Raw genomic sequence first — 15434 nt, 5'->3', positions numbered from 1 at the left:
TCAAGCTCTCAACGGAAGAAGGTACGGGTGTGAGGCGTTTGGAAAAATAGGTCCACAGTTTTACAACGAATGGTAAAACACCTGTTGGAAAACATCTTTTTAAATTATATTTACTGTAATTATTAATGGATCACAATAATAACATGTGACAATTATAAACTACATTTCCCAGTGGATGATTTGATGTCCTGCTTCACCTATAGAGGTCTTAATAGTAATATAATTTGTAAATACGTAATTTAAAACTCTCTAGTGGAATCTTTGGGACAGAAAATGGTCTTATTTTCTCTCTTTCAGGAGGATAAGAAGCTTGTCCACGGCTATGTCTGCGCTAAAAACATCCTGTTGAAGCTGGATGGTCTAGAAGGACAGAGTGGTCCTTTCATTAAACTGAGTGATCCTGGACTGTCCATTTCTGTGCTCAGCCAAAGGGGTAACACACGCTCATGCACACTCATTCAGAATACATTTTTTACAACTTTTTTTAATGGCAGTGTGCCAAATGAAAAATAACAGAAAAGGTCTTTATTTGTCACTTGACAGAAAAAGAAACCAAGCAAGCAACATTGTCACAGTGTAATTTTTAAATGTGCTTATAATAAGAACAATAATTTACATAGTATCAATATAATATTTACATTTTTGAATACATTTTGACTTCTCAACTTCACTGTTTTGTAATGTCATTGTAGCAAGGCAAAGGTAAATCAGTGTAATGGTGTTGACTAAGTGCCATTGACAGTTTCTGACAGAGCCCATAGCCTTTATGCAGAACGTCACATGAACAAACACAAAAACAGGTCTCGTTGCATCCGCTTGTCAGAGAAAGTGTCAATGACAGTATGAAGTGAATGCGATATCTATGGACTTGAAAAATTGTCATCACCCTCATGTCGTTCCAAACCCGTAAGTCTTTCATTCATCTTCGAAACACAAATGAAGATCTTTTTGATGAAATCTGAGAGCTTTCTGTCCCTCCATTGACAGCTACTCAACTGCCACTTTGACGCATCAGAAAGTTCATAAAGAGATTGTCCATATTGTCCATAAAGAGAAACTAATCCATATGAATTTACCAAAGAGGTTCATTCTCGTGTTACGCAGCACGTTTGAGCTTCAGCAAGAACCAATGAGGTTTGTTCTTGCACATCAAACAAGTAACGGTTGAGCTTGTGTTTATGTTCACTGATCAATATTTATGTGAATAAAAGCGTAAATCTGTTCATCATATAAAGCGATTGTGTCTCTTCATAAAATTGACTAAACTGCTGATTCATATGGATTAGGTTTACGATCCATTTATAAACTTTTTGAAACTTAAAAGTTTCATTAAAAATATATATTTATTTGTGTTCTGAAGAAGAACGTAAGTGTTATGGATTTGAAAGGTCACGAGGCTGAGTAAATGATGACAAAATTTTCATTTTGGGGCAAACTAACCCTATGGTAATATGCTAACCTAGCTAGTTCTTTTTATTGTTGCCGTTTTATTCTATTTAAATATCTGAAAGTAGAAGCTATATATAATTAGTATAAAAACTTTTAGATATCAACCTGTATATGCGATGGACATCGGTTACACTCATCTTTGCTCACTGCTGAAGGTATCTTGAGTAAAACGGCTCTATATATAATGAAGCACATATATACAAGACCCGAAACCGGAAGCAGTGCGACCTGTTTTACAGAATACAGAAGTTTGTTGAGCATAACCCCCATTTCGCACTACTAACACTCATTGTGCCTGTTGGACAGAGTGTGTTGAAAGGATCCCCTGGATCGCCCCGGAGTGTGTTAACAACCCCAACGCACTGAGCGTTGCAGCAGACAAATGGGGGTTTGGGACCTCACTGTGGGAGATCTGCTACAATGGCGAGGTGCCTCTGTCTGATAAGAAACTCTCAGAGGTGCTTGACTCTAATACGTTTCTACATTTATACTCTTCCTCTTCTAACCTCTACTAACCTCTTCTGTTTATTATTAATCTTTTACCTATTGGCAGCATTTTTAGGAAATACGATTTTATGATTTACTTTACCTGTCTTCTAAACCTTCTTCAAAGTTTCCCTCTTCTGCTCTTGGTGAGTGCTTAAGTGAATTAAAAAATTGGTTTTCAAGTAATTTTCTAAAATTGAACAGCAGTAAAACAGAAATTCTCCTTGTTGGTTCAAAAAATACAATAAGTAAGTCGAATATTTCTTCTGTGGAAATAGATAACTGTTCTGTTCCTCTATCGAATCAGGTCAAAAGTTTGGGTGTCATTCTTGACACAACTCTGTCTTTTGAATCTCACATTAATAGAGTTACCCGTTCTGCATTCTTCCATATTCGCAATATAAGTCGTCTGCGTCCTGTCCTTTCACTCAAGAGTACTGCTACGCTTGTGCATGCTCTTGTAACATCAAGAATCGACTATTGTAATGCTTTGTTTTATGGGCTTCCTTCCAAATCTCTTCATAAATTACAGTCAGTACAAAATGCTGCAGCTCGAGTCATTACCAAAACTTCCACTTTTGAACACATTTCTCCTGTTTTACAGAAGTTGCATTGGCTCCCAGTTAAATTCCGTGTGAATTTTAAAATTTTACTTTTAACTTACAAAGCACTTAACAATTTGGCTCCTTCATATCTTCAAGATCTTCTTCATATACACACTCCTTCCCGCACTCTAAGATCTGCTTCTGCAACTTCTATGGGGTCACGAGCTTTTGGCTATGCTGCTCCCCATTTATGGAACTCTCTTCCTGTAGAAGTTCGCAACAGTTCTAGTCTCTCAGTTTTTAAATCTCGTCTTAAAACGTATCTGTTTAGGCAGGCTTTTATGTGATTTAATGTTTGTTGCTGTACTGGTTTGATTGTTTAATGTCTTTTTATGAATTTTGTAAGGTGTCCTTGAGTGCCATGAAAGCCGCCTTTAAATAAAATGTATTATTATTATTATTATTATTACTTGAATAAAGCAGCTGTTGTTTTATTGTAATTGAATCTATGTGTCCATGAACAGAAAGAGCGATTCTATGAAGTGTGCGGTACTCTGGTCACTCCCAGCATCAGTGAACTGGCTGATCTGATCTCCCAGTGCATGAACTATGACCCCTGGAAGAGACCATTTTTCAGAGCCATAGTAAGAGAGCTGGGCCGCATCAAAGAGCAGCAAGAGCATCTGATATGTGGTATCTGACACATAATATCATACAATGACCAGAGCCGGACAGTAACTGAGTACATTTACTTGAGTACAGTACTTAAGTACAATTTTGAGGGATCTGTACTTTACTCGAGTATCATTTTTGGGGAGTACTCATGACTTTACTCAAGTACATTTGAGAGGCAAATATTGTACTCTTTACTCCACAACATTTCTATCCAGAACTGTGAGTACCCGTTACTTCTTCTAAAAAAAAAAAAAAAAAAAAAAGGAAAAAAGAAACATCTCGGAAACCCTCTCAAATGTGATTGGATTGTGCAGCCGCCACTGATTGGGACAGCCTATCAGCAATCACCTTCAGCTTTTCCGCCAAAGTCAACTCCATGGTCAGATTTAGATAAAAGATGAAACAATGGATGCAGGTCCATCCCGGGAGTGATATTTTTTTTCCCAGGATGGTAGGGGAAGACTCATGAATATTCATTAGGGAAGTCATCCCTGATTGGTCTTAACCCCAGTGACTGGTAGGTTTAGGGGTGGGGTTATGGAGGTCATAAGACCCCCAGTGACAGGTAGGTTTAGGGGTGGGGTTAGGGGTAGGTCATCAGACCAATCAGGGATGACTTCACTAATGAATATTCATGAGTCTTCCCCAACCATCCTGGGAAAAAAAAATATCGCATCCCGGGAATGTGCCAAGCCGTGGCCCCACCTCGCCAGACTATTTAAATTTTCTGAACAAGTTAATGATAGTTTTTGCTTCAAGTGTTTGCTTCAAGTGTTTGCTGTGTTTACCAATGTAAGCACTGTGGCAGTAGTAATGCAATATTTAGAAAATGTACTCTTGTACTCTTGATACTCAAGTACTTTTAAAAACAAGTACTTTAGTACTTTTACTTAAGTAGACATCTGACTGTAGTACTTTTACTTGTACTTGAGTAAAATTTAGCAAGGGGTATCTGTACTTTTACTCAAGTAATGTAGCTGTGTACTCTGTGCGCCTCTGACAATGACTAACACAGATACTAGTCTTTAACTCTATTTTAGCCAATGGATTTTTTTTTTTTTTTGAAGAAAAAAATGTACTTTTTGTTGTCATCAAGTGCATCAAAAGATTTTATATTTCACCCGACAACCCAAAACTTTTTTTTTTTTTATTAAAAAAGCATCGTCATTATAGTTTAAAACCCTCTTTTAAAAATCAAATTTTCATTACTGTTATTTGGGGGGGGAAATGTATTATTTTAAAATACAACTGGACGTATACATCATGTTAGTATTTGCTGTACTGAGTTTAATTAACTTTTTATGTTTTATCTACAGAACTTCCCATTATATCAGGGGTAATTCCTCCACAGGAGACTGATCCTGCAGATTTCAAGAAGAGATTCCTCAGGAAAATCCGAAAACTTGGAGAGGTACTGACTTTTAGGTTGCTCCTAATAGGACTATTATGATTACCAATAACCCTAGTAGAACAAAACGAATTTAAAGAAATTTCGGAAAAATCACCTTATTTTAAGGTGTCCTTGTTACAGTGTAATTATACATTTAGGTACTGAGTAATATTCATTATTAACTACGCGTACTTACTATAGGGTTATGGTTAGGATTAGGTTTGTTTTAGGGTTAGTTGCATGTAATTATGCATAATTTATAGTTATTACTTTAGTAACTCTATGTAACGTGTAACAAGGACACTGTAAAATAAATGTAATTTTTTTTTAAAATTAGTATAGTATAGAATTTATAGAACTGTTTTATAGGAATACTGTATAAATTCTTTAGAATTGTGAACTAGGGATTCTAATTGGAAATCTAGACCAAGTTAAACCAATTTCACACTCCCTCCTAAATCTCATAATCCCCGTGGAATAATGTGTCCTTGAATCATTATCTGTTTATATCGTTCTTTATAAATCTTGTCCAGGGTAACTTTGGGATGGTGGAACTGTGTCTGTATGATCCTAATGGAGATCAGACAGGTGAGCTGGTGGCCGTCAAATCTCTGAAAACAGAGAATGAGAGCAGCAACCTGAGAAAAGAAATCAATACCATCAGAAACCTTTACCATGAAAACATCGTCAAATACAAAGGCATCTGCAATGAAGAAGGCAAGTGTTCACATCTGTGTCTAATCTTGATGGCTTACACCTTTATTTAAAAGATTATATACCTCAGTTACAAAAGATAATATAGCCCACTTATATATAAACTCGCTGTATTACTTATCGCTTGCGGTTAATGTGTGTCACTCAGGGGAAACGAACGTCATGCTCATTATGGAGTATTTGCCCGCTGGCAGTCTGAAAGACTACCTGCCTCGTAACAAATCCGACATCACACAGAAGAGACTGCTGCTTTATGCTCTTCAGATATGTCAGGTAATATAGCCAACACGGTTACTTTTAAAAGTAATGTGATACAATATTGTGTTACTCCCTAAAAAAGTAACTAATTACGCTACTTGGTTACTTTTTATGGAAAGTAACTTTTTCTCACCTGGCTGTGACTATCTCTTTTTTGCAAGTGTTTAACACAGTCATTTATTTAACAACATAGCCTAAATAACCCACCTTCATTTTCTTTTAAAAACATATCATATTACTATAGTCTGACCACTTAGAATATTTCCTGACCCCTATAGCTAGGAATGCCATAGAAAATATCTCTTAACATAACAGGTTATATTACCTACTGTACAGCTCTTTTTATTGAATGTTGAAATTAATGTGCTTTGTTACATTTGTACTTTTTGTCTGTTCCCGCACACACATGAGTGTGCCTTTCTAAGTGACTATGTTATGGAGAAGAGAGAGAATTCAGTTGTCAAGTGTTTAAGCAAATTAATTGAACTTAAAAAGTAATGTGCGGTACTTTTTATAAAAGTAACTCAAATATTTGTGTAAATTTATAATGTTACTTTACTCAATGCATCAAAAAAGCTGTTACACTTCCCTAGTCAAATAAAGCAACGCATACAGGATTCTTACTAAAATTTCTTTAAATATTTGGAAGTATTTTTGTAAGGAATAATTGACGACAGGCCGTTGAATTATTAGAAAAATAATGCACACCCGAGGTGCACCACTCGGGTGTGCATTATTTTTCTAATAATTCAACGGCCTGAAGTCAATTATTCCGCTTATACTACAGTTACCACACCTCGAAACATTGTTCAGATTATGCATTTCAAGACGTTTGTAAAGTTTTTGTCATTAAAACGCTCTTGTATGTAGGACTAATTTCTTACGCATCTAATCCAATGCCTCCGTTGCTAATTCCAAAACGTCCTTTTAGAGTTAGTAACGGAGGTTTGAGCCACTGATAGCAGACTAATGCTGGGACACACGACTAGCTGACACATTCTCTGACTGTTTTCATCGACTGCAGCAGATTTTAAACACCGACTTTGAACACAGACTGAACGCGCTGAACACGTGTTTGGGCATGATCAGTCATACGTATCAAATTACATTCATAACCTTAAAGTGTGTCCCCAGTTATTAATGCAGTTATTAGAGAGAGAGATGTTGCAATAATGAGACAGAAAAGCATGTGCGTCAATATTATTATTTATTTATTAATTCAATTCCTTTTAATTAATTCGAATTCATTCTTTTTTTCTATTATTGACAGATGACAGACTAGCCAAATAAATGAAACACAAAGCCCTTTTAACAAGTAGGCCTATCAATAATTATTTATTTGTTATATTATCTGCAATAATAATCCGTGCTGCAGGACTATCCATTTATTTAGCCTATATTCAGTTTAATTTTCTATTGATTATAGATAGGACTATATACTTTATTTATTCAAATTAAACTGCATGTTTCCATTGATTGTGAAGCTAGACATTGAAAATTGCAGATCAAGCGCATGCGGCTAAATTTTCTTGTTATGAATTGTATCCTATTTTCCGTTATTACCGTTAACTACGCGAAGTGATATGGAACTGTAATGCGGTCAAGACCTGCCTGGAACTACTTTAGCTGTGCGTTTCCCTGAAAATAATGCACACCTTAGAACGTTCGTCAACCAATCAGATTCAAGCATTCAACGGCCCTGTAGTATAAATAGAATTAATAGAACAATTCATTTTTTATAGAATTCACAGAATTTGATTTAATTCATAGATCACATTTTAGTTTCCAGCCAGTGTTTTTAGTATTTATATAATTATAGTATTTATTAATATTTTGAATATTTTCAGCTTCCAATTTAATTTTAGTTTACAGGTATACAGTATATTGTGGGTTTGACTGTTTCCTGTGTGTTCATCAGGGAATGGAGTACCTGGGATCTCAGAACTACATCCACAGGGATCTAGCAGCGAGGAACATCTTAGTGGAGAATGAATCACTTGTGAAGATCGGGGATTTTGGCCTGACTAAGAGTATCAAAGATGATAAGGATTATTACAAAGTGACAGAAGAACAGGACAGTCCTGTGTACTGGTAAAGCAGCACCCATTTCTGCTTAGATTGGACGTTCTTTAACTTTAAATATTTTAATCATCATGTAAATCACTGTATCAACTTGTTTTTAAATTAAAGGAGGAATCCCAGACAGCATGGTAACATTGATTCAATATTGAGTTTTGATCCAAACCATCATTTTGGTTGACATCAAAATTTCAATGTTTAAAGTGTGTTGGATCAGCACTGAAATGTTGATGAAAGGGAACAGCACACATGGTTGAAGACAGTGACATTGAACTAACAGTGAGTCTTAGTTTATGAGCACAAGATCTTGCAGGCATGTATCTGTGCAAAACACTACTGGGTGTTTCCCAATCAGTGGGGCGTTTCAGTTCATTATGAGCACTTTCAATGGTGTTACCTCATTTGTTCTAATACACTGGGGGTTTGGTTTAGGGGTGGGCCCTCATGATTTTAGCAAGTCTTTTGAAAAACCAATTGTAGTTTGCACTAAAAGTTGGCACTAATTGGTATACGCCCATTTTGGTTTTGCATGTGGGCTTCTCAGTAGTTAATTGATGCTTCCTTATTAGAGAGAAAACACAAGGTGCATCCTATACCGAAGTCTTGTGTGTTTGACATGCATGAACTCTCCGAGTTTCAAACAATGGTGCATATAATGTATTTCTGTTTTTAGCATGCTTTTTACTTGCATTTTATTTATTGTTACTAAATCTACTAACATACATTAATTTTCCAAGTAAGTAAAGTGTTGAAATAAATCGCACAGATAGCATGGGAACATTAATACAATGTTGAGTTTTGATCCAAACCATAATTTTGGTTGAGATTGACATTTCAGTGTTTAAAGTGTGTTGGATCAGCATTGAAATTTTGATGAAAGCCAACAGCACACATGGGTGGAGACAGTGACATTGAACTAACAGTGATTTGTAGTTGATGAGCACAAGATCATACAGGCAGGTATCTCTGCAGAACACTAGTGGGTGTTTGTCTATCAGTGGGGCGTTTTCAAACCACAATGGGCATTTTCAACCGCTTTACCTGATTTGCTCTAATCCAGTGGTTTAGGGGTGGGGTGGTTTAGCAAGTCTGTTGAAAAATGGTTGAAAAACATTTATTGCAGTTTGAAATTGGCCACTGATTGGTAAACGCCCATTTTGGTTTTGCATGTGCACTTCTCATGTGCACTTCTCAGTAGTGTAATGCTTCCTCATTAGAGAGAAAACATAGGTGCATCCTATACAGAAGTCTGGTTTGTTGAAGCACCTGACATAATTACATGACTTCTCTAGCACAGTTTCAAACAATGGTGCATCTATATACTTAAAAAATGCACATTACTTTAGTAAAGTTTATTACGAATTTCCTGAATAAAGTTCTAATGTCATTTAACACATTTCTTGAAGTGCAGAAGACATGAACATGAGCAAGAAAGTTACACTGCAAACATAGCCCATGTCTTGCATCCATCAGTGCTTGCATGCAGAGCACATTGCTCCTTTAGTAGGAATGAAGGCCGACGAAGATGGACAATAAATAAATAGAAAGCACCCCCCTCCTGATAATGCTGACATTGATTATACACCGAGTTGTTGTCGACAGCATAATCACCTGACCTGGGACTTGATGATATCCTGTGCCTTATCACTGCTTAATCAGGTAATCATTCATATTCCTGAATCTGTATTAAATTTGAGAAATTTCCACTGAAACACAATAACAAAAAACATCTTGTGTTTATTAAGAAAGTGACTGACATGGCTATTTTATTTTGTGATATTTGAAGAGATTAAGTTCTACATAAGGTGAATCTGCAGCTTCAAAGGGATAGTTCATCCCGAAATGAAAATTCTGTCATTATTTACTCATCCTCAAGTTGTTCCAAACCTGTATGAATTTCTTTCTTCTGCTGCACACAAAAGAAGAGAGTGAAGAATGTTGGTAACCAGACAGTTGAGGGTAGCCATTGACTTCCATGGTATTTATTTTCTACTATGGAAATCAATGGCCATCGTCAACTTTCTGGTTACCAACATTCTTTAAAATATCTTCTTTTGTGTTCAACAGAAGAAAGAAACTCATACAGGTTTGGAACAACTTGAGGGTGAGTAAATGATGACAGAATTTTCATTTTGGGCTGAACCATCCCTTTAAAGAAATTTTCATTGTTAAAACCAAAGTTCTTTTATTCTACAAGATAAACGTGTTACTTGAATGCTATGTAGTTTCACAGAAATTGAACTGAGATATTGTTAATGGCTATAGCCCATAGGTGTTTGTTCCTCTTCATGAAGTCATGAGTTTAGCTCCAACACCTGCCTGGAAGTTTCCATTGATCCCAATGACCTTGATTAGCTTGATTAGCTGCTTCAGGTGTGTTTAATTAGGGCTGGAGATAAAATCGGACACCCCTGCCGTAGTGATTTTTTTTATATTGAAGCATTAATAGATTAAAAAAAAATAAATGAAATAATCAGAATTTAACGATACTTTAATCATAGTTAGAATATTTTGTGTTCAGCAACTTTTTTTAAAAAGCGAATTGTATTGTGTTTAGTATATTAACATTCTTGAATGTGGCAACTGAATTGACTTGTTCTCGAGTAACATCATGCTTTCTTTTTCAGATTTCAGAGAACCCAGAGGAAAAGAGGCAGTAGTCTGATGTATGACAGATTTTTAAAAACCTGAACCGTTGGAGCACCTGTAGTTATGACATCAGACTTCTGAAGCCAATTTTATTTTTAAAGGTTGAAATGCTTTTGTCCTATTTCTCCCCCTTTCTTTTTTAAAGAATGATCTTTTAATATATTTTTGTCATTGATTGATTGAATAAAATAAATTAACTCAACTGCTGGAAATGTGTCATTTATATTTTAAAAGGTTTTTGCCAAATTTTTGGTCAGGAATTTGTTGACGCATCATTGAAGTGTAGTTGAAATATTAATGTTGTTTCAACATTAACTTAGTACATCAGATGGCAACATTGGTTGACATTCCTTTTCAGTTGTATTTTCAGTGTTTCAACAAAATGTATTTAGAATCAACATCACATTGTAACATTGATCAAACCATATTACCAAAGATTATTTCTGTTAATTTCAGTGTTGATTCAACAGCAGTGATGTAGATTCAACATCATAGTGTAACGTTGATTCAACAATATTACCATTGATTTATTTAAGTTAATTTCAGAGTTGATTCAACAGCAGTGATGTAGATTCAACATCATAGTGTAACATTGATTCAACAATATTACCATTGATTTATTTAAGTTAATTTCAGTGTTGATTCAACAGCAGTGATGTAGATTCAACATCATACTGTAACGTTGATTCAACAATATTACCATCGATTTATTTTAGTTAATTTCAGTGTTGATTCAATAGCAGTGATGTAGATTCAACATCTTAGTGTAACGTTGATTCAATATTACCATTGATTATTTGTGTTAATTTCAGTATTGATTCAGCATTGGTGATGTAGAATCAATCATAGTGTAATGTTGATTCAACATTAACTGAGGGTGCAAAAGTAATGTTGATAAAAAATCACTTTGTAATGTTGAATCAATACTATTACCGTTGATTTTTGGTTGAAATCTCAACATTGCTTCAGCATTAACTGAGGGTGCAAAAGTGACATTGAAACAACATCACTTTGTAATGTTGAAGCAATATTAACACCATTGAATTGTTATTGAAATCTGAACATTATTTCAATATTAACCGAGGGTGCAAAAGTGACATTGAAACAACATCTCTTTGTAATGTTGAAGCAATATTAACACCATTGATTTGTGATTGAAATCTGAACATTATTTCAATATTAACCGAGGGTGCAAAAGTTATGTTGAAACAACATCACTTTTTAATGTTGAAGCAATATTAACACTATTGATTTGTGGTTGAAATCTGAACATTATTTCAATATTAACTGAGGGTGCAAGAGTGATGGTAAAACAACATCACTTTCTAACGTTATTTCAATGTAATCAGCGTTGACGCATCAACACTGACTCAACATTGTTTCAATGGTTACATGCTATCTGGGATAGATAAATGTTTTCTGAAGAGTTCTCAGATTAGCCAATGATTTATACTCTACCATTCAAAAGTTTAGTATCAGTAAGATGTTTAGTATTATTATGCTTATGCTCACCAAGGCTGCATTTATTTGATCAAAAATACATTAAAAACAGCAATATTGGGAAATAATTTAATAGTAAAAAATGTTTATTATTTTAATATATTTTTAAAAGTAATTTGTTCCTTTGATCATTACTCCAGTCTTCAGTGTCACGTGATCCTTCAGAAATCATTCTAAGATGCTGATTTGCTGATCCAGATATTGTTTAATTCCACAGCCGCTACCTTACACTGATTGTGCTCTGTGTGTGCAGGTATGCTCCAGAGTGTCTGATTAGTTGGAAGTTCTATAAGGCATCTGATGTTTGGTCATTTGGGGTCACCCTCTATGAAATTATGACCTACTGTCACCATGACAGCAGCCCTCCAAAGGTGAGCCACCCCTGGCCATTACAAACCTGATATTGACTTCATTGAATACTTCAGGTAACCCAGTGACCCATTCGCTGATTCCTGTTAAATGTTGCCAAAGTCCCTTTCACGGAAAGTCTGTTCACTCGGCGGCCATATTTGCAACCCCTCCGGGCAGCTATTTCGAGCATCCAAGACCAAATCCTATCTACTTGAATAGGGGAAATCCTGAAATCTCAAATACTGCTTGCCAAACTCACATTTGAATCACACGTTTCAAATCAGCAACAAAATCTGACATGAACTATCCCATAAATGTTATGTTAAAAAACTAATTTTTCATGCTAGACCGGCCAATGCGTATTTGTAGCCCTAAAATGCACCTCTCTCAGAACACTAACTGTTTCAATAGCAACCGGAGCTTCTAACAGCTGCTGCAATGACTTGATTGGCTTTTTTATTTAGAAGGCTGGACTTATTATTCCACCATGTTGCATGTTGCGCTTTCTCCCACGTGTGCACTGTCTTTGTTTATTTAAATTCTCTGATGTTGCTGAAAATGTGTCTCTGGTAGGTTTTCCTCAACACGATTGGTCGGTCTAATGGGCAGATGACTATGGTCAGACTGGTAGAAGCTCTTGAGAAAGGCTGGAGGATGCCATGCCCAGATTCATGCCCTGATATGGTAAGATACTTGACCTCTGAGAAACAGCCACCCATGGAGGGGCTGTTATTTGGTGCATTTGCACACAAAATGAACCGATATTATATTACACTGTATTGTGGCCAGATTCTTCATTATATGTGTCTCTGTGGCTGCAGGTGTACACTCAGATGCGCAGGTGCTGGTGTCAAGCCCCAGAAGACAGAGTGGACTTCGAGAGCCTGATAAAAGAGTTTGAGTTTCTCCTCAGATAACATCTAACTTCCTTTCATCTCATCAGGTTCACCTACAGAATTCAGATTAATTTGGTCATATTTTTCTATACCTATTTCTCTGTATTAGATTTCATTTTTTTATATTTTTATATACCTTCCTCATTATACTAAGAACTATTTTGCACATTACTTTCTCTTTGAATCATTGTCAGTTAATCACCTACCTCCAAAACACTCTCTGTTTATACAGTGTATTCTTCCAGGTACTAACGAAACAGCCAACACTTAGCATTTAAGAATCAGGTGCTAAAAAGATTCATTTATAAAAACTAAACCACATCAAATATAATGTATAAAAAATGTACAAGTTTTTTTATTAAAGGTAAAATGCAGAAGTGCCTTATTATCACAGGAGACATATTTGTTGTATTTTACTGTAATATCTATGAAGACAGATAGATAGATAGATAGATAGATAGATAGATAGATAGATAGATAGATAGATAGATAGATAGATAGATAGATAGATAGATAGATAGATAGAGGAGTGGATGAATATTGTCATGATTGTCAATTTTCTTTTTTTAAATAAAATGTTCCTTGGTTTTAAATGTGTCCTAAAGACATTGTTTATTGTACTGTAAATCCAGTTCTTGTTTGAAAAAAAAAAGTTCTGATTTGTGTTTATAGGATCACGTTATATTATCTAAATGTGTGCTAGAAGTCATAGGTTATCCAATTCTTTCAAAGAGAGAGAATGAGTCCATTCCACCAGTTCGTCCATTTCTTGCTCCCAGAGTTCCCGCCCATCTGAACCCTGAGCAGGACCAGGAATCTGGGGGATCAGCACTTCTAATGGGGTACACATAGCAGAAACTGAGGTGAGGTGGGATCTCCGAAAGGACACACACAGTCAGATCTACAGGACCAATCACCTGGAGCTCTGCACTGCATGTAGAGTCTTCTCATGCGTTCCACACGGCTGCGCTTCTTTGGAAGCTTCTGAACAGGGCTGCACATAATAACCAAAAACTTCAAATACTGTTCTGGTGTTCCAGTATTAAAAAGTAAAGCCCATTATATCCCCATTATTAAAATCAAGGATTGATATTGAGCTAGTATGTTTGAATGGAGTGCAGTTCTTTCTCTCTATTCTACAAAATTAGCAAAAAAAGTCCTTCGGATGATATGATGTGTACGGAAGCTCATTTCCTCCACATAAGAATCATGCTTTGGTAAATCATAATTATGACATTAAAAAGTCACAATTATAAGATAAAAAAAATCGAAATTATGAGATACTACGTTGTAATTTTGACACAAGACAATATGACATAATTATGGCTTTTTATCTAGTAATTTAGACTTTCTGTCAGTTTCGACTTTCTATATCAGTCAAAATGATCAGATAAAATGTCATAATTACCTTTTACCTATTTATCTCAAAATTGTTTTGTGGCACCACACGGAGAGCCTTACATATAGGAAAAGAGGGATACAGGACATTACAAGCGTTCCTTCATCTCAGAAATGTAAACTATATTTCATTGCAACTAAATTGTAATAATATCTAAGCTTGTATGTAATGAGTGGGATGCGTATTACATAAACTCACATGTTGCGCTGCATTTGAACGAGACAATCTTTATCACCGCTTGCTGAGCCATAATTGACTGCACATCTCTCTGTATATTTGATGAATTCATCCAAAGCTGTAATAAAAAATATCAACGAATTTTGGCAGACCATCTCCACACAAGACTCTATATTTGAAAACATCTTATTGAGATCATATACATATTTTTTTAAAGGAAAACGTTGATAGCAAATGAAGCACTACGTTAGATTTTCTGATGTATTCCACACCATCACTATACAGCACTAATATAAAGTCTTATATTAAATCACTTACATTCGGTTCCTGGCAGAAGTTCAGAGTTAGTGGTGGCGATTTTCATCCATATGACGAGATACTCCTCAAAGGCAATTCTACATACTCGTCTGGTAAAGAAGAGGAGATAGTTAAATCCTATATATTTTTTTATGATATATATTACAAAACTTTAAAGTAAGAGTCAAAAGATTTGTGGTCTTGCCTTTCGCCTGACTTCAGCCCCATACCTGACACCGTCTGATTTAAATGGTGAAAAAATATTGTCATTTTACTATGATTTTGGTAAATGTGATTTATGATGTGCAAGGAAGAGTTTGTGAACTTGTGGGTTATTCTTACCCTCCAGCTCCGGGCTGTTCGTAATGATCTGTGTTGATGGAGAGCAGGACAGCATATCATATGCTTCCATGGCTACTTATTTCTTTAGCATTATGCAAGAGAACAATATAAAATGAGTGTGGATTATGCTGACTCATCAAAAGCTCTGTATGTGCATGAGGCCTGTAACCTGTTGGAATGTGAGGGAAAGTTTGGCTAATCATGGAATAGGCTCGTCTGATTAAATT

General features: G+C 35.6%; 1 protein-coding gene and 1 pseudogene across 2 annotated transcripts in view; one reads left to right on the top strand and one right to left on the bottom strand.

Moving 5' to 3' along the window:
• LOC307161758 (tyrosine-protein kinase JAK1-like) overlaps positions 1–13246 on the top strand; it is a 43520-nt pseudogene extending 30274 nt beyond the window's left edge. The window contains exons 14-23 of the transcript XR_013824066.1: positions 298–433; positions 1756–1907; positions 3005–3170; positions 4472–4566; positions 5079–5262; positions 5408–5532; positions 7436–7608; positions 11999–12116; positions 12670–12780; positions 12918–13246. The product of XR_013824066.1 is annotated as a tyrosine-protein kinase JAK1-like (transcript). The remainder of the gene's footprint in view (positions 1–297; positions 434–1755; positions 1908–3004; positions 3171–4471; positions 4567–5078; positions 5263–5407; positions 5533–7435; positions 7609–11998; positions 12117–12669; positions 12781–12917) is intronic.
• Positions 13247–13578: 332 nt separating this feature from the next.
• On the bottom strand, positions 13579–14971 carry LOC307160866 (uncharacterized protein). Its single transcript, XM_079875168.1, has 4 exons — positions 14887–14971; positions 14590–14686; positions 13910–13986; positions 13579–13826 (listed from the first exon to the last, which is right to left on the bottom strand). The coding sequence occupies exons 1-4, from the start codon at positions 14930–14932 to the stop codon at positions 13699–13701; spliced, it is 348 nt and encodes a 115-aa protein (XP_079731294.1). The 5' UTR covers positions 14933–14971; the 3' UTR covers positions 13579–13698.
• Positions 14972–15434: the final 463 nt, after the last annotated feature.

The sequence above is a fragment of the Squalius cephalus genome (genome assembly GCF_949319135.1).
Source record: "Squalius cephalus genome assembly, chromosome: 7".
NCBI lineage: Eukaryota > Metazoa > Chordata > Actinopteri > Cypriniformes > Leuciscidae > Squalius > Squalius cephalus.
Note: the sequence above shows the minus strand (reverse complement) of the source record. Positions and strands in the feature narration are given on the sequence as shown.

What these genes read in the sequence shown, in the direction of transcription:
- LOC307160866 (XM_079875168.1), bottom strand. Translation starts at nt 14,932, where the DNA reads ATGAAAATCGCCACCACTAACTCTGAACTTCTGCCAGGAACCGAAT. An exon ending in GTTCAAATGCAGCGCAACAT is followed by an intron (nt 13,987 to 14,589) that starts GTGAGTTTATGT and finishes TATTATGTGCAG; the next exon opens with CCCTGTTCAGAAGCTTCCAA. An exon ending in CATGCAGTGCAGAGCTCCAG is followed by an intron (nt 13,827 to 13,909) that starts GTGATTGGTCCT and finishes GTACCCCATTAG; the next exon opens with AAGTGCTGATCCCCCAGATT.